This window comes from Gastrolobium bilobum, unplaced genomic scaffold (assembly GCF_033153095.1).
Source record: "Gastrolobium bilobum isolate Gb01-03AN ecotype WA unplaced genomic scaffold, APGP_CSIRO_Gbil_v1 utg7290, whole genome shotgun sequence".
Taxonomy (NCBI): Eukaryota; Viridiplantae; Streptophyta; class Magnoliopsida; order Fabales; family Fabaceae; genus Gastrolobium; species Gastrolobium bilobum.
This window is the reverse complement of record NW_026898915.1, coordinates 360,907-380,768: the sequence shown is the minus strand read 5'-3', so window position 1 is coordinate 380,768 and position 19,862 is coordinate 360,907. Positions and strand designations below refer to the sequence as shown.

General features: G+C 35.2%; 3 protein-coding genes across 3 annotated transcripts; all 3 read left to right on the top strand.

Annotated features, from left to right (window-relative positions):
- Positions 1-569: 569 nt before the first annotated feature.
- LOC133285440 (pentatricopeptide repeat-containing protein At4g14850) lies at positions 570-2,865 on the top strand. Its single transcript, XM_061482657.1, has 2 exons — positions 570-2,155; positions 2,400-2,865. The coding sequence occupies exons 1-2, from the start codon at positions 570-572 to the stop codon at positions 2,863-2,865; spliced, it is 2,052 nt and encodes a 683-aa protein (XP_061338641.1).
- A 2,877-nt stretch (positions 2,866-5,742) lies between these two features.
- LOC133285444 (geraniol 8-hydroxylase-like) lies at positions 5,743-7,344 on the top strand. Its single transcript, XM_061482662.1, has 2 exons — positions 5,743-6,630; positions 6,733-7,344. Exons 1-2 carry the CDS (start codon positions 5,743-5,745, stop codon positions 7,342-7,344), a joined length of 1,500 nt encoding a protein of 499 aa, XP_061338646.1.
- A 10,597-nt stretch (positions 7,345-17,941) lies between these two features.
- LOC133285443 (geraniol 8-hydroxylase-like) lies at positions 17,942-19,569 on the top strand. The gene is made up of 2 exons (XM_061482661.1): positions 17,942-18,832; positions 18,952-19,569. Exons 1-2 carry the CDS (start codon positions 17,942-17,944, stop codon positions 19,567-19,569), a joined length of 1,509 nt encoding a protein of 502 aa, XP_061338645.1.
- The last annotated feature ends 293 nt before the right edge of the window (positions 19,570-19,862 follow it).

The following is a 19,862-nucleotide window of genomic DNA, read 5'->3' as shown; positions in this document are numbered from 1 at the left end:
TCTCATATTATAGAAGATAAATTTATCTTCTACCCATACATAAAAGTGTGTGAAGTCTATGTTTTTTCTTTCTCTCACTTCCCCTTACATGGGCCCACATGGGTCCTATATACTTTTATGTGTGTGAGGAGATAAAATTTATATCCTACAAAATGAAAAACATTAAATTTTTTTATTATATTTATTTTGCTTTTAAGTCAAGTTTATTTTTACTTTTTATATTATTTTGTTTTCATACTTCTTATTAGTTTTAGTTTATATTTATAATTTTTAAAAAATAATTTTAAATACTACTGACATTATAATATCAAACTTCATAAAATCACAATTAAATAATTTAAATCTTCAAATACTATTACTTTATTGTTTATACCATTTTGCTGAACCTAGTTTTCTCATTTTCAGTTTGGTTTACTAGGGTGCATTTGATGCACCTAAGACTGCCATTTTTCAGTTCAAGCCGGCTTACAACCCTGTAACTAGTTCTCATTTTTTTAGAAGATTCTTTGAAAATTAATCTACCTGAATAAACTTGTTCATTTTTTTTTCCTTAACATGATAAAAAAACAATGAACTTGCATCCTCCAAACCTGCTTGGTTGTTTGCTTGAGTCAGCTGTTTCAACTCATTGTTCCCTGCTTGGTCGTGCTGTCCATGGACACATCATCAAGACGCATGACACCCCTCTCCCAACCTTTCTCTGCAACCACCTTGTCAACATGTACTCCAAACTCGACCATCTAAACTCAGCCCAACACGTTCTCTCACTCACCAACGTGCGCACCGTTGTTACTTGGACCTCTCTCATCTCTGGTTGCGTTCAAAATGGTCGTTTCATCACTGCTCTCCTTCACTTCTCTACCATGCGTCGTGAGTGTGTTCAACCTAATGACTTCACATTTCCTTGTGTCTTCAAAGCCTCGGCTTCGTTGCAAATGCCCATGACTGGAAAACAAGTTCACGCCCTTGCGTTGAAAGGTGGCCAAATATTTGATGTGTTTGTGGGGTGCAGTGCCTTTGACATGTACAGCAAAACTGGCCATAGAGCTGAGGCTCGGAACATGTTTGATGAAATGCCGCATAGAAACTTGGCCACATGGAATGCATATATTTCTAATGCAGTTCAGGATTGCCGTTCTCTGGATGCAATTGGTGCATTCAAAGAGTTTCTTTTTGTGGATGGAAAGCCAAATCCCATAACATTTTGTGCATTTCTCAATGCCTGTGTTGACACATTAAGTTTGGAGCTTGGGCGTCAGTTACATGCCTTTATATTTCGTAGTGGATACAGGGAGGATGTTTCTGTTTTGAATGGGCTTATTGATTTCTATGGAAAATGTGGAGACATTGTATCTTCTGAAATGGTTTTTAATGGAATTGGCAGGAGGAATGTTGTTTCTTGGTGCTCTATGCTTGCTGCCCTAGTGCAAAACCATGAGGAAGAGAGGGCTTGTATGGTCTTCCTGCAGGCAAGGAAAGAAGTTGAACCAACGGATTTCATGATATCAAGTGTACTCAGTGCTTGTGCTGAGCTTGGAGGGCTTGAATTGGGCAGGTCTGTTCATGCTCTTGCTGTCAAATCATGTGTCGAGGAGAATATATTTGTTGGGAGTGCACTTGTTGACTTGTATGGAAAATGTGGAAGTATAGAGAATGCAGAGCAAGTCTTTAGGGAAATGCCTGAGAGGAACCTAGTCACTTGGAATGCAATGATAGGTGGATATTCACACCAAGGTGATGTCGACCTGGCTTTGGGTCTATTTGAGGAGATGACATTGGCCAGTTGTGGTATAGTACCAAGTTATGTCACACTAGTTTCTGTATTATCAGCCTGTAGTAGGGCAGGGGCAGTGGAGAGAGGCATGCAGATATTTGGGTGGATGAGAGTGAAGTATGGAATTGAACCAGGTGCAGAGCATTATGCATGTGTTGTAGACCTTCTTGGGAGATCTGGTTTGGTAGACCGTGCATATGAATTTATAAAAAAAATGCCAATTCATCCCACTATTTCGGTGTGGGGAGCTCTACTGGGGGCTTGTAGGATGCATGGGAAACCAAAGTTGGGAAAAATTGCAGCCGAAAAATTATTTGAACTTGATCCTGAAGACTCTGGCAATCATGTAGTGCTTTCCAACATGCTTGCAACTGCTGGCAGGTAATAATTTAAAACCATGCTACCTAGTTTTCCTTCTTTAATAATAGCCTTGAAAAGTTAGGTGACTTGATCATTTTATTTGGGAGAATAAACTGTTTCGCCCTTATTACTGTCGAAGTATTTTCTTCATTTTTACATTTTTCTGCAGTTACTAACATATTTAGCTGAAACTTGATATTGTCAGTTCCTTTTTACTCAACATTGTCATGGCTCTTTTGCTTATGCTTATAATTGCCAAGTGCAGATGGGAAGAAGCCACTATTGTCAGGAAGGAAATGAAAGATATTGGTATTACAAAGAATGTTGGTTATAGTTGGATTGCTGTAAAGAACAGAGTCCATGTTTTCCAAGCAAAGGATAGCTCTCATGAAAAGAACTCTGAGATTCAGGGAATGCTAGCTAAGCTCAGGAGGGAGATGAAGGAAGCTGGGTATGTCCCTGATACTAATCTATCGCTCTTTGATTTAGAAGAAGAAGAAAAGGCTTCAGAAGTCTGGTACCACAGTGAGAAGATTGCTCTTGCTTTTGGGCTCATAGCTCTCCCTCATGGAGTGCCCATACGGATCACAAAAAATCTTAGGATTTGTGGAGATTGCCATAGTGCCATTAAGTTCATCTCAAGAATTGTTGGTAGAGAAATTATTGTGAGAGATAATAGTCGTTTTCATCGCTTTAAGGGTGGTTCGTGCTCTTGTAAAGACTATTGGTAACATTTCATCATTTATCTGTTTCATATGCCTCGAATGATATAGTAAAACTGAAAAAATAGAAATAAATAAATAAATAAAGGCAAGATGAAATTTACGTGAAAGAATAAGAAATCTTATTCGTCAGGGATTTGTTTGCATAATAAAACAACAAAAAAACACATTATAAAAAATTTGTTCAATACTTCTATGTTGAACAACAAAAAAATAAGGCTTTAATGGCTCTCACGTTGCTGCAGATCAGAAAATTTGCAGCAACTTACTTTCACTAGGATTTGGATCTTGGAATTTTTTTTTTATTTCAGGATCCAGCTCCGTATCTTATGTAAATATATTTGCTGCAAGTTTTTCCGGCAGTGACAGCAGAAATGAGGAACCCTTATTATAATTATGCAACATGTTATTTGCTTATCATTCTAGTTACGCAACTTTTACACCATTTCCATATCTATTTATCTATCTATATATAGGAGTTTGTATTTGTCATTTAACATGACACAACAAATTTTTCTATACACACAATATTTTGTGGGGCCCACACTTTTTGAAGAAAAACAAAAAAGCTACGACACGCAAAACGAATTTCTATAACATTACACAACCTTTTTTCCTACAACATAACTCTTATAAAACCTCTATATATAATATAAAAGATGTTTTTCTACGTATCACATTTCTTTTCAAAAGTTTTATTTTTTGAAATTTTTTTACTTATAACTTTATTGATTTTTCTTATACTAACTTTTCATTTCTCTTATTTATATTTTTTTTACCTTTCATATTTCAAACTTTTTTTTTATTTTCCTAAACTTTTTTAACAAATAACCATAAAAAGTGGATTAATTATTTTTGATAAATTTGAAAAAATAGATAATAAATTGAGAAAAATAAAAATAATATCTTAGGTACTCGTTTTAAATTGTATTAACTTTTACATTTATTATTGTAAGCTTAAAAAAAGAACATTTGAATAATATTTATTTAATTTAATTTTTGTATTCTTTGTTAATAATAGATTTTATTTATATTTATATTTATCATATTAGCATAAGTCGTGTCGATCTGAGATTTTATAAATATTAAGAAAAACATCACTACAATGGAATAAAATAAGTAGGTGAATTAAATTTATTTATACTACTAAATCATTCTTATCCATCTAAAATTTATATAGTAAATGATGAGATAAATTTTTATTTAAATAAATGAAAATAACAAAGTTAATTTTTATTTTTATTTTTGCAAAACAGAGGAAAGAAAAATAACAAAGTTTATATCTATGAAATAGTTCATAGCTTCCCAAGCTGACCTTTTCGACGGCCACTTCCAAATATTAATATATTTCCTTTTGGGGCCGTTTGGTACATGAATTTTTCTCGGATTCTCGGGAAATTGAAATTTTTAAATTTTTAAAATTTCAGATATTATCGTAAACTGAATGTAAAAATTATATTTTTGAAAATCGAGATTTCCGGACAAATAAAATTTTTTCCTGTACCAAACGCTCCCTTTAAATATTCGAATAAAGGAAAACTTTACCTATGCGGCGGGGAGAGGAGTTTAAGTAAAGGGTTTTATTAGTCTCTTTTTATATAAGATAGTTATCTTATGTTGTAGAGATAAAATAGGTGGGTCCCACCATTATAAGAAAAAAAAGGTGAAGTGCAAAAATCGAAGTGAAAGAAATGTGAAAGGAGAATAATATTTTCCTGCGTTTGGTACGCGGAATCCTGCAGAATTATCGAGAAACTGAATTTTTCTAAATTTTATATTTTCGGATATTATCATAAACTAAATGTAAAAATTATATTTTTAAAAATTAAGATTCATGAATAAAATATTTTTTCTTCTCTACCAAACGTACAGTAAAAGCTTTTTTTAGCTGCCAGTAGTTATTTGCGTTCCATGAAGTAGAAGATGGGTCCAGCCTGGTCCCTCTTCTCAATGAAGGTAGAAAAACAGACATAAAGATAACAAAAATATTAAGGAAAAAGTATCTATCATTTTGAAAGATGTAAAATTGTGTTATTTAGTGAGAGAAAAAATTGATAAAGAATGAGAGAGATAGTGGACAAAAATAAAATAAAAATGTGGATCCCAACTCTTTATGAGAATAAAATGATATAAGTTGTGTCGTTTAAAATAAGAAACACTTCTCCCAAATATTAAATAATCCTAAAGCAAATTTAACTGCATGGAATTTAAAAGACAAGTGGTACTCTACACACTTTTTATTGACCCATTTTCGGTACTACGACAAAACTAGAGTCTAGATCCATTACCATTTTAAACAGAAATAGCTATTGAAGAATGGTGGGGAAAGGCACTTGTGACATTTCCAGTTTAATGAATGTAGAGTAACAATCAACCGTCTAGTTTAGGGAGCACTCATAACAAAACAGTAGCTAGGACCGATCCAGGTCCTTATCAGTAGTTTATGGAGTCGAGATTGGAGCATTCATTTTCCCATGAAAGTACACGACCTCAATTATTCATTAAAAAAAATGAGATATATAGGAACCAACTCATGCTCATGACCTGGTCAATTATGACAAAACCTGATCTTAATATTTATTATATTGATTCTATTTCGTCATCTTGAGAGTTGAGATGCATTTTAAACCCATAAGCATTTATATAATTGGGAAGAAAGAGTCTAAGTAAAAGGCTCACCAATAATTGGAGATGATGAGAAGCATCATGCATGAGATGACCTTTGACGTTGATAACAACAAGTAGTGGGATTATACTAATTAATGGTGTTTGTGGAGTCATTTATAAATTGAGTTCCCTATGTATCACGCAACTTGTCTTTTGCTGTATTTCCCTCGATCAACATTTAATTTGCCTGCAATTCACTCGCATTAATTGCTCTTTGATATGGACTTTGTAAGTTGTACACTGTTCCTTCTGTTGACATGCGCCACCATCCATGCTCTTCATTCATTCATTGCTAGAATCACAAAGCCAAAAGTTAAGCTTCCACCAGGACCTTCCCCACTTTTTATCATTGGAAACCTCCTTGAACTGTGGCAAAAGCCTCACCATTCCTTGGCCAAGCTTGCTAACATTCATGGCCCTGTAATGAGTCTAAAGCTAGGCCGAATAACCACCATTGTCATCTCCTCAGCAGACATGGCCAAAGGGGTGCTTCTAACCAATGACCAATTCTTGTCAAACCGAACCATTCCTCAATCTGTGTCAGTTCTCAACCACGAACACTATAGCATTGCCTTCATACCCGTTTCACCTCTTTGGAAGGAATTGAGAAAAATATGCAACACTCAATTATTTTCACACAAGACTCTTGATGCTAGCCAAGACGTTAGGCGCAAGAAAGTGCAACAGCTCCTCATGGATATCAATCAAAGCAGCCAAAATGGTGAAGCAATAGATATTGGAACAGCAGTGTTCAAGACTACCATTAATCTATTATCAAACACCATTTTCTCTGTGGATTTGATTCAATCTACAGGTACAGAAGAAGAGTTCAAGGACTTGATTATGAATATCACATACCTGGTTAGAACACCGAACTTGGCAGATTATTTTCCCGTGTTGAAAATGGTTGACCCACAAGGTATAAAGAGGCGCCAAGCTAAGAATGTTAGGAAGGTGTTAGACATTTTCGACCACTTGGTTAACCAACGGTTGAAGCTGAGGGAAGGTGCAGATTTTGACACGAACAACGACATGTTAGATTCCCTACTCAACATTTCTCAGGAAAATAAGTTGATGGACAAAACAATGATTGAACATTTATCGCATGTAATCAATCTTCTCTCACTTCTTATTAATTTTATGGAGATCTCTAAATCTTGTTATATTACAACTGCTGAGTTATTTCACTAATATATTGTGTTCTAATAGGACCTATTTGTTGCGGGAACGGATACAACAACATCTACCCTAGAATGGGCAATGACTGAGTTACTCAGAAATCCAGATGCTATGTTAAAAGCAAAACAAGAGCTCGAGCATATTATAGGCAGAGGTAACCCTGTTGAGGAATCAAGCATTTCTGGACTTCCATACCTACAAGCAATAGTAAAAGAGACATTAAGGTTGCATCCTCCAGTTCCATTTTTGCTTCCACGAAAAGCCGCGAGTGATGTGGAGATACGTGGTTACACCATCCCAAAAGATGCACAAGTGCTAGTTGATGTGTGGACTATTTGCAGGGACCCCACTATATGGGACAATCCAACTTTATTCTCACCAGAGAGGTTCCTATGTTCAGATATTGATGTTAAAGGAAGAAATTTTGAGCTAGTACCATTTGGTGCAGGGCGACGAATATGCCCTGGCTTGCAATTGGCTAATAGGATGTTGCTCTTGATGTTGGGTTCTCTAATCAATTCCTTTGATTGGAAGCTTGAAAATGGCATGCAACCAGAAGATATGGACACTGATGATAAATTTGGAATTACCTTTTGTAAGGCTCAACCCCTTCGAGTTGTTCCAATCAAAATATGCAACTAAAAGCATGCTTGGATCTTTTTTTTAAAAGCTTTTTATAGGAATTTTTGTCTTTTAGTTTTTTTTTTTTTATAGACAAAAGGCCTAAGTTCAAACAAACAGAAAAGAAACCAACAAGGAAAAGAGACTAAAGATTACACACCACATCACGTGGTCTACTAACATAAGCTAAATCAGCAAGCAGCAGAAGCCTAATACCAGGAGGAGGATCCGACCAAATTATTTTAGAAGACTGCTCTTGGTCATCTAAAATATAATTGGCCAACCAATCAGCACAAGAATTCCCTTCCCTATAGGTATGCCGGAAGGACACAGACCAATTCCTTTGAATCCATATCCGTATGCGAGATATCATATGACACTCACGGATTGCTACACCATTTTTGGTTAGCAGAGTGATTATACTGGAAGAATCACTTTCAATGATTATATTACGGTAACCTGCAACCCAAGCCAACTCCAAACCCCTAAGCACACCCCATAATTCAACTTTGAAGGAATTACAACACCCCAACCTATAAGCAAAACCACCCAACCACTTACCATTAACGTCTCTCATCACACCACCACACGCTGTAGAACCAGGATTACCACAAGCAGCCCCATTCGTGTTAACCTTAATCGTACCATGACAGGGAAACTGTCAAGAAATATCAATGCTCATTGTTCTTCTCTTAACAAACCTATTTGAATGATTACAACAAGCAATATTTATATCATCAACTAAAGTCTGAATTAACCTTGTTCTCTCATTAGCCGTGAGCAAACAAGAACCATGCAAGACTTCATTACGCCATGTCCAGGATTTTCAGCAAGTGACAAAGAAAAAGGACAACCAACTATCTGCTTTATTACCTGACATCCTCATCTTGAAATTCAATTCAAACCAAATGTCCAAATCACCAAGAAAGAAGCACTGTATATAATCATTTGGCACCAGGCAAGACCAAATATTTCTCACCAGTTGACAGTCTCGAAGGATATGAATCACGGTCTCTTTTTCTAAACCACAAAGAGGATACAAATCATCCTCATTACCCCAAAGAGCAGTTTTGGCTTTAGTCAGTAACCTCACATGCATAACCTTCCACATAAACACTTTAATCTTTTGAGGACCAAGCCACTGCCACAGATTAATTGAGTCTGTTATTGTTATCAAAATTGGGTTGGTTGGTAAGAGAGGCATAAACAGCCTTGACAGAGACTTCACCATCACCAGCCAAGTTCCACAATCTCCTATCAGGACCATCTGCTGCATTAGGAGGAAGAGTTCCTAGAAATGTATTAATGATATTACTAGGAAGCCATTGATTAAGAAAAATCCAATCCCATTCCCCATCAGATGTGACCATATCTACCACATTAGCATCAAGCCTCAGATTAGACACACTTCTTACAGAAAATTCAATTAAAGGTTGATTCGGTATAGCCATTTATCCATCCAAAAATTAATACTAGTTCCATCACCTAGCTCCCACATTAATTTATCCTCCATCTCCTTCCAAATTCTACACATATTCTTCCAGAACACTGAATCTGAATTTATGAATTTAAATAAACCAACCCTTCTAGAATTAGCAGCATACTTGGCATGTAAAACTTTAAACCAAAGCTGATATGTTGCTGTCATAAACATCCAAGCTCTTTTAGCAAGAAAGGCATCATTCATGACCTCCATTCGCTTTAAACCCAAACCACCATCCTTCTTAGGCTGCGTGATGGTCTTCCAATTAATCAAGTGATGTTTCCTCCTATGATCCTTATCTCCCCAAATGAAGTTCCTTTGAATTTTCTCTAACTGCATACAAATAGAAGTAGGGATCTTGGTACTCTGCATTTGGAAGTAAGGGATAGCTGCCAAAACAGAACTTGACAAGGTAATCCTACCAGCCTGATATAGAGTTTGTTGATTCCAAACATTAAGCTTGCCTTTTGTTTTCTCCACAATTCCTTCATATAATAAGCTTCCACATACATCCATTCAGAGCAGTCATAAAGATATGAGTTAGCTTTTCCATAACAAGGACAAAAAGATAGGGAGAAAGGGGATCACCCTGCCTAATACCCCTAGATGGACTAAACTCACTAGTCTTGCCTCCTTTCCAAAGAACATTTATTCTAGAAGACTCCACACAACTCATGATCAGATTTATAAACTGATCAGGAAAAGAAATCTCATCTAGAATATGTCTCAGGAAACTCCACGGAATTTTATCATAAGCCTTGACCAAGTCAATTTTAATTGCCATGAAAGCTTTCTTACCCTTCATCTTATGCATTGAATGAATCAACTCCTGCACAATTATTATGTTATCCCGAATTTGTCTATTAGGAACAAAACTCTCCTGAAAAGCAGCAACCAAACTCTCCATCATAGGCTTCAATCTCTGCATAATGATCTTTGACAGAAGCTTATACAAGACTGAACAAAGAGAAATTGGTCTAAAATGGGAGATAAAATTAGGATTCTTCACTTTTGGAATCAACACCAAAAGAGTAGAGTTTATCTCAGCCACCAAAGCAGGATTGGACCAAAGACTCCTAACTGTTTCAATAACTTGACAATTCACAAACTTCCATTGCCTTTGAAAAAACACAGCAAGAAAACCGTCCACGCCAGGAGCTTTAAAGTCTCCCATAGACTGCAAAATGCTAGAAATATCATCACTGGACGGCATCCTTGTAATGTTTTCACGAGTTTCAGTTGTAACAGGCGCCCAGAAACTAGGAGAAGACAGCCACCTATGAGAACTGGAATCTTCATTGAGTAAGTTTCTAAAAAAATTACAAACATGGTCTTTTAACTCATTTGGATCCTCGATCCACTGGCTAGTGTCCTTTTAGAGCCTTGAAATTCTGTTGGAACTCCTTCTGACTACAGTTCTCAAATGATAATATCTAGTATTCTTATTAGCATCCATAATCCAATTATGCCTAGATTTTTGATACCAAAGCATATCTTCTTTATCCAAAACCAAATCCAAATCCTTCTGCAATTGCTGCTCAATATCTTGTAAACTCAAACAATCTGATCTTGTCCTTTGCATCTGGACTTTCTCAATCTGATGGGTTAGCAAATTTTTCCTTTGATTTATATTTCCATATACTTTTTTATTCCATAACTTGAGCATAGGAACAAAACTTCTCAACATCAAATTAATCTCTGATCTTCTATCCCAATTCCCAACCATTAACTCCTCAAAATTAGGGTGGTCCATCCAGGATGCAAGGAACCTAAACGGCCTCTCTTGCCAAAGGTTATTTCTATTAGAAATATTCAACAACACATGATTATGATCCGACTGCATCCTGGGGAGAATTCTAACTTTAGAATCTTCAAAAGAGACTCTCCAAGCCAGAATAACACAAAATCTATCAAGTTTTTTTATAGACTCTATCAAGACGATTCCATTTTGGACCTTGCCATGTGAAATTAAGACCAAAGCAACGAAGATCCTCAACCAGACAACTCTTCAAGAATTCAGAAAATCTGTCACACTTAGCTCTATCCACATGAGAACCTCCATTTTCTCACTAACATCCTTAATATCACTAAAATATCCAGCAACAACCCAAGGAATATTGATATTCTGATTGAACTGATATACATCATTCCACATCTCATGACGCACCTCTTCTCTAGGACTAGCATACACAGCAGTGCAAGCAAATTTAACTTGATCACCAATGTCGACCATCAAATGAAGATATTGCTTTGATTGAGAGATGAGGAGAACAGAAGCTCTATGAAAATCCCACAAAGCCCAAATACCTCCTAAAAACCCAACAACTTCTTCAAAAATGGCTTGATCAAATTTCAATTTTTTCATTGATCAAATTCCATGCTTTTCCACTATCACTTTTAAGGTACAACCAAGATTAGGCTTAGCCGCACCTCTACAATTCCAAAATAGGACAGACATTAACCAAAATGTTGAGAAGTTGCAAAATGAGCTTGCACCTGCGACAAACGTCTTTTTAAACTCTTTCCAACACCACGAGGGCCAACAACACCTTTGGACTTACTAGAGACACTTCTCGATTGACTCATTTTAGGATCAGGAGGTTTCGGATTTTGAACTTTCCTACTGCGCTCCTGACTAGTCTCAACATTACTATCCTGAATCATCAATTCAGGACTCAGATTATTCACAATCATGGCATTATCCGTCACCTTCCATTCTGATCCAGCAGCTAACAGAGATGGTTGCCTATCTAGTTTTGATTTGGCAACAAAATGAATTCTCTCCAGTATTGCTGATTCATCCTTAGGATTCATATCTTCATAAACCTCATCTTTTGACATATTCTCCCACACAAATTTGAAAGCATTCTCCATTTCATTAAGTTTGACCTTGTTGTGAGAAGCTTTCCTCTTTTCCTTATTTTCTTCCAAAGACCTACCTTGATTCCCCACCATAAGCTTTCCTGCCTCCTCTTTATTATCCTGACTAAGATTCTCAGAACTGTGATTACTTTCTTTTTTTTCGAAACCCAGTACCACATGCTCTTTTTTATAACTGTCACCTATTTGTGACTGCAACCCTTCATCCTTCTTTCTGCCAAGATTCCTCCCTTTTTTCCCTCGAGAAACCACCATCCAAGGGCCAAACCCCTCCTGCTTTTGGAACAGTGACCAAAATGCCACGTTTTGTCAAATTTTTTACCCAAATACCACGCGAATAGTGTTTTTTACCAGACTGCCACGTGTCATAATTCGCTACCACTGGTAGCGAATTTCGTGGCCAATAATTTCGTGACACGTGGTCATATTGCAGGCCAAATTCATTACCAATAGTAGCGTATTATGACACGTCAGCTTTTTTCTGCGAAAGTGTGCCACGTGTCAAAAAATCATTCGCGAACATAATATGCTACACAGGGTAGCGAATTACTACCTGCTCGACACATGTCATTTTTTCTAACTGTGCATTCGGACGTGGCATAATTCGCTACACTATGTAGCGAAGCAAATTATTTGCAAGCATATTTCGCTACACAGTGTAGCGAATTATCCCACGTGGCATTCTGGAAAAATTTACTGTTGGCGTGGTAGTCTGGTAATTTTTTTGTCCAGGCGTGGCAAAATGGTCACTGTTCCCTTGCTTTTCCTCTTCCATTTCCATAGTAGTTTTATCATTAACCATGACAATATCTCTGCACCGATTTCCCTCCATAGGGTCCTTAACACCATGCCTTGAATTACTACTGGTGCAACTATCTGACCTATGCCTGTACTTCCCACACGTATAGCAAATAAGGTGCATACTTTCATATTCCACCTTCTTATACCGACCCTCTATCAAATATTCTGCCTTTAGAGGCTGGCTCAGGTCAAGCTTCAGACAGATACGAGCAAACTTTCCTCTTGCTAAATTGGTCGTTGCAATATTCAGCCAGATAAATTTTCCAAGCCAATCACCAACCTTTTTCATCAAAGAAGTATTAACATACTCCAAAGGAAAACCTGACAGTCTAACCCAAGCTATTATCTTGTTAATGGATGCTTGAGACGTATTAAAATCCGGTTCCCATGATCTTACAGCAAGATAATGATCCAATATTATCCAAGGACCAGCTATGAGAGCATGCTCCATATTAGATTTCTTTTCAAACCGTACCAAGAAAAATTCATTTTCTATGTCTGTAACATGGATCTTCCCATCTCTTTCCCACATGTTTTCCAATCTTTTTTTCATAAAACTTATTGAAAGTTTCTTTCCCAACAACTTTACTATAAGAGATTGTTTCCAAGGCTTCCATGCTTTTTCTTTAAAACCATCCGATAACCTAAAATTTGTTTTGTCATCTTCACGTACTTCAATCATCACTTCTTCCACACCTATGGGCGTCTCTTTAGTAGCTTCGTTTGTTTTGTCCATCTGCATCTCATTAACATCAATAGCCTCATTCTCCTCATCAGATACCCATTCTCCATTATGCCTCATCAAAATTTCCTTGAAACTTGCTTGTCCCTCCATCCACGCTTCATCACGCTGAATAAGAGACTACTCATTTGAGAAGGATCCCTCTTCTTTATACTTCTTCTTGCTTCTTTGCAGATTATCAACTTCCTCCGATCTTAATTCAATAACATCAACATTTTGCATGGCGGCACATATCCCTATAGGAAACCCTAACAGAGAGAAAAAGTTTTTATTTTTTTAACAATATTGTTTTCTAATCATATTCAAAAGTAGTCTTTTAGCTTTTTTATTCATTATAAAAAAGTTCTTTTTATTAAAAGAATTTTTGTAAAAATTTGTTTAACTTAGTTTCTGTTTATAAGAAAAAGAGAAGTTAAATTTTTTTTTTTTCCAAATAGGCACTAATTTAACATGCATCTCCGTGTGTATAATTTTCGGTGGCTGATCTTTTATCTTTTATGTCAAAGAGTTTTTTTTTTTTGAAAAAAAAAATATTTATTCTGAATGTAAAGAACTGAGCGAAGATGTTTGTATCATTTGGCTAATTTTTATAAAAAGGAAACTTAAATTCTTTTTTTTGATAGCCAAAACTTAAATTCTTTTAAGGATTCGTTTTTTTGCAAGATAAGTTATCTACATTGAGTTCAAAACGATATCGTTTTGAAGCAGAAATTAAAATATTTTTATAATTTTAAGTTATTTCAGGGTTATAATAGTTTTTATAATTATAATTTTTTAATATTTCAACACCAAAATAATATCGTTTTGAAAATAAATACGGATAACTTATCTGCAATAAATACATAAATATTTTTCTGTTCTTTTTAATATGCATATAAGCATGCAATAATATAAAGCAGGGGAAAGAAATACAACCACATAACTTCTCTAATGTCAGATTTGTTTTAAACCACGCAGATATCAAGGACGTCACGCTAGTTTCCGAGTCAAAGAAAAATCCACGTCTTAATACTTTGTTAAAAATGTAGCAATAAAAAAAAGGGTTGGGCCACTCCACTAGATAACTTATTTTATCCAACCAAATTAGAAGTATTATTTTACTCTATTTTAAATTGCCAATTAGGGATGGCATAGCTGGTTGATAATGATAGGTCTCTAGTTCGATTTCAAACTTGAGGCTAATGTCAAAGAGCTTTGCACTCTATGTCACAAAACATTGTTACCAGAATAGAAAATCGAATCGGCTGTCCGATTGGGTGAACCGGAAATCGGATCATCAACTTGACCGATTTGGCCATTAATGGATTAGATCCAACCAGTGAATTGGCACCGGTTTGCTTTTTAAACTACTTTTTGAAATATTTTCACAAAATATGCCAAGAGTTTCAAATCGTGTGAAATAATTTTTCTATTATTATGTTGATTATATATTCTTGTACAAAATGGGTACAAATGATTTAATCGATGACCCATAGGGTTGAACTGGAAATCCATTGACTCAATACTTTAATTGAGTTAATGATCTATCCTAGTTTTAATAATACTACCACAAAAAGAATTAGTCTCATTCAAATGGGAATAAAAAAATAATTCAATTAAATTTTTCAAAATTTCTTATTTAATGAAGCGTTTTGTATTTCATTATCTTAAACGAAATATCATCATTTAACATAAAATATTTAAGGGTTTAATGTTTCTCACGTTGTAGAAGATAAATTTAACTCTTACACACATAAAATATGTAGGATTTATATTTTTCTCTCTCTTCTCCTCATATAGATTCACACACTTTTATGTGTATAGGAGATAAATATAAATTTATCTCCTATAATATCAGCAACATTTGGATAAATTATGAAAAATAATAATACCGCGTATGTATATATATTTGTCAAAAAGTCAAGGTTAAAACCAATAATTATAAATTAAAAAAACTTGGAAATTTGAAACCATCTAATCGGATGGATATTTATATTTTAATTATAGCTCAGCTATACATCATTTTGTTTGATTAATTACATGTTTCTTTGGACGTTTGAGAGTGTAAGTGGGTTTGAAAACACAGGTATGTTCCTTTTTTTTTCTTTTCAATATTTGGTTACAGGGAGGATTATTTTTTACAAATTTTTTATTTATAAATTCTTACAAAATATACTATATACTCCCGAAAATACACCATGTTATTACACTATGTACTTTATGGGAGTACAGTATAATTTGTAAAAATTTGTAAACGAATCCTTCCCTTTTGATTATTCTTAAGTAAAAAAAATTTGTTCTTAGAAAACACGCTAAATTAAAAATATAGTTTTTCCGTTAAAATTTAGAATCTCATATTAAGTTTTATTATAAACTTAATAATATTATTTTGAGAAGGATATACTTACAACCAAAAAAGTTTACCACCTTTACAATTAATCTAATCACCGTCGATTTTCGTCAATCTAACGGTAATAATTTATTGGAAATTAGTGGGTCGCATTTATTAATTAATTATTATATCCTAATAAATTCAATAAATTATAACCGCTAGATTGATGAAAATCAACGGAGATCAGGTTGGTTGTAAATATGGTAAACATTTTTCGTGGTAAATATATCCTGCCCCTAACTTTTTATGTTAAAAAATTTAAAATATAAAATACTTCATTTCAAGTTCATTTTTTAATTAAAATTTAAAATGATTTAGAATTAAGTTTATGAACAATGATCCAAACACAATTTAATTGATTTACAAGGAGTGAGGTATATATATATATATATATATATATATATATATATATATATATATTAACATATTGATTTTACATGGATGTTGTGGTATGTTTTATATACGCGGTGGGAGGGTGCGTTGGGTCCGGGAAAGGTTCCATGTCATGCGCAACACCAAGTCAATATCGCCAAGCAATGAAGCACATTAAACGGCCTAAACAAAATGACTAAGTCTTACTGTTTTCGTGTTACATTGAATCTTCCCCAAACGACTTAAACCCTAAAGCACATGTTCAGATATAGCAGATAGTTGACCTTCATCAAATAACACACACTAATTCACAATAATCTTTCAGGCGAACCCATGTTGGACGTTGACCAAATAACAAGACCTGTTTTTGGGGCCGTGAACCTACGTTGGTCAATAATTTACATACAAAATATTTGAATTATAGTGGTTACAAATTCAAAATTTTGGGAATGGATCCTCTCGTGTAAAATAGTGGTCATGTGATTATGTTATTTGATCACAACCACTCATTGACGATGAGATAAGAGAAAGAAAAATGTATAATTTTTAAATAAGTAGTTGTGATCAAATAATCTAACCACATGAACACTTTTTCACACGAGAGGATCAATTTCTCAAAATTTTAGTAAGGTTATATTTGCTTGTGGTGTTTCTTCATTAATACTAGCATGTATTCTCATTTATTGGGTTCAGGGCTTAAGACAGTCCAACCTCCTCATCATTGTAAGAAGACTCTCGAAGAAGATGGATGATTCTTATCTCTTCCATATATACACTTGAAGACTTTTGTAATAGGTTAGAGATTTTGAATAGAAAACCTGAGTGAATATCTCTAAAGAGAAGTTTGAGTGAGATCGCTTTAAGAAAGTTTGAGAATACCATTATTATTGGTGATACTTGATTGACCTCTAGTGAATTTGTAATCTTTCTTTTGACATAGTAAAAGATTTTCTGGACTGGTATTATGTGATTTTTATTTCTTAATAATGAAAAAGGTTTTCTACGTTAAAATTTGACTGTGTTCTCTTCTGTCTTTCTCCTCTTTGCTTTTTTTATTATTTGCTGCGCAAAGCTGATCTGATAACTACACAAGCCGACTTCTGATTGCCTAGCTCTAAGTTTGGAGCAATTATTCAGCGATCTCGACTCACGTGAGCTGTGTAGAAACAAAAAAGAAAAAATAAGAGAGAGGAGAAAAAAGAGAGAGGGAGAAAAAAGAAAGAGAAAAGAACCACAGCATTATTTTCCCTAAGTTTGAAGTGCTGACTTTAAGGGGGTGTTTGGTACGCGGCATTTCGTAGAATTCTTGGGAAACTAAATTTTTTTAAATTTTAATTTTTTGAATATTATCGTAAACTGAATGTAAAAATCATATTTTTGAAATTCGAGATTCCCGGACAAATAAAAATTTCTCCTGTACCAAACGCCCGCGGACTTGTCCCATCAATATTGATGATTATGATTTTAAACAGAACTTTAGTTTATAATCCAAAAAATTCAAGGAATGCATGGAAAACCCTTCTAGTTAGCTTTTGGCGCACTACAATTCAATTACGGGAACGAGGATGTGTATTTTCTTTCTTTCTTTCTTATTTTTGATACAATGGATTTTGTTATTAGTTGCACAGTAACCCGACCTAAGTTAATTATCACGTGACAACAAACATTTACATTGAATCATGGGCTTTGCCGAAGCGGCTTGGGTATTGGCTTACAATCTATGGGCAGAATCAGTCTACATAAATTTTTCCTCTGTTCAAAGGTCATCATTTGATTTGAAATTATATATTAGGTTCATATCACGAGGGATATAATATTTTAATCAAACTTGCGTTTAAGGAGTATTGTATAAATTGAGCACCAAGGTAACGGAGATGCATCAATTAACCAACGTTCGTTCTTGTCCTCTTTTCTACTTCCCTTCCAATAATTGGTCATCAATTCACGTATCGCATTCATCTCATACACTATGGACATTGTAAGTTGTACACTGCTCCTTCTGTTAACGTGCATAGCCATTCATGTTCTTCGCTCATTCCTTGCAAGAAGCACGAAACCAAACTACAAGCTTCCACCAGGACCTTCCCCTCTTCCCATTATTGGAAACCTCCTTGAACTTGGGGAAAAGCCCCACAAGACCATGGCTAAGCTAGCTAAGATTCATGGCCCTGTTATGAGTCTAAAGCTAGGTCAAATAACCACCGTTGTGATCTCCTCAGCAGAAATGGCCAAAGAGGTGCTTCTAACCAATGACCAGTTCTTGTCAAACCGAACCATTCCCCAATCTGTGTCAGTTCTCAACCACCAACACTATAGCCTTGCCTTCATACCCATTTCACCTCTTTGGCGAGAGTTGAGAAAAATATGCAACACTCAATTATTTGCACACAAGACTCTTGATGAAAGCCAACACGTTAGGCTTAATAAAGTGCAACAACTCCTCATGGATATCCATCAAAGCAGCCAAATTGGTGAAGCAGTAGATATTGGAACAGCAGTGTTCAAGACTACCATAAATCTATTATCAAACACCATTTTCTCTGAGGATTTGATTCAGTCTACAGGTAAAGCAGGAGAGTTCAAGGACTTGGTGACGAATATCACAAAACTTGTCGGAACACCAAACTTGGCAGATTATTTTCCCGTGTTAAAGATGGTTGATCCACAGGGCGTAAAAAGAAGACAGGCTAAGAACGTTAGGAAGGTGTTAGACATCTTTGATGGCTTGGTTAAGCAGAGGTTGAAGGTGAGGGAAGAAGGCACAGGTTTAGAAACCCACAAAGACATGTTAGATGCCATGCTCAACATTTCTAAAGAGAACAAGATGATGGACAAAAATATGATTGAACATCTCTCACATGTACTATATATTCCCACTAGCTCTCTCCCTTTTCTTTTCTTTTTTTGTTTTGTTTATAATTTTGAAATTGATAATGATCCTGTTATTTGAACTTATTGTGGATATTTATATATATATAGGATCTATTTGTTGCGGGAACAGATACAACAGCATCTACCTTAGAATGGGCAATGACTGAGCTACTCCGCAACCCAGAGGTAATGTCAAAAGCGAAAAAAGAGCTTGAGAAAATCATTGGCAGAGGTAGAGGTATCCCACTTGAGGAATCAGATGTTTCTAAGCTTCCATACTTACAAGCAATAATAAAAGAGACATTAAGGTTGCACCCACCAGTTCCATTTTTACTACCACGTAAAGCAGAGAGAGATGTGAACATAGGTGGCTACACTATCCCAAAAGATGCACAAGTGCTAGTTAATGTGTGGACTATATGCAGGGATCCTACCTTATGGGAGAACCCAACTTTGTTTTCGCCAGAGAGGTTCATGGGATCAGATATTGATGTCAAAGGACGAAACTTTGAGCTAGCACCGTTTGGTGCTGGACGACGAATATGTCCTGGCTTGCAATTGGCTAATAGAATGTTGCTCTTGATGTTGGGTTCTCTAATCAACTCATTTGATTGGAAGCTTGAAGATGGCTTGAAACCGGAAGACATTGACATGGATGATAAATTTGGTATTACCTTGCAAAAGGCTCAGCCACTTCGAATTGTTCCTATCCAAATCAGCAATTAAAAGTCACTTTCATCTATATATGTTTAAAATGTATGATCAGATGACCCATTTGTCTTTCGGGTTCAAGAATTATTTCATTATTTTTATTTTTTTCTGATCTTTTTTCCTGAATGTAACGAATTGAGTGATAAATAAATGTATTGCTAAAATTCTTTGGATTTATACATAAACACTTATATGATGCTGAAGAAAAGTTATACTGACAGTGACATAGCACTTCCATAGTTTGGTGACTGGCATTTTTTAACCTGCCAGCGAAATCATGCATGGTTTCCTAAAGAGAGAATATTTAT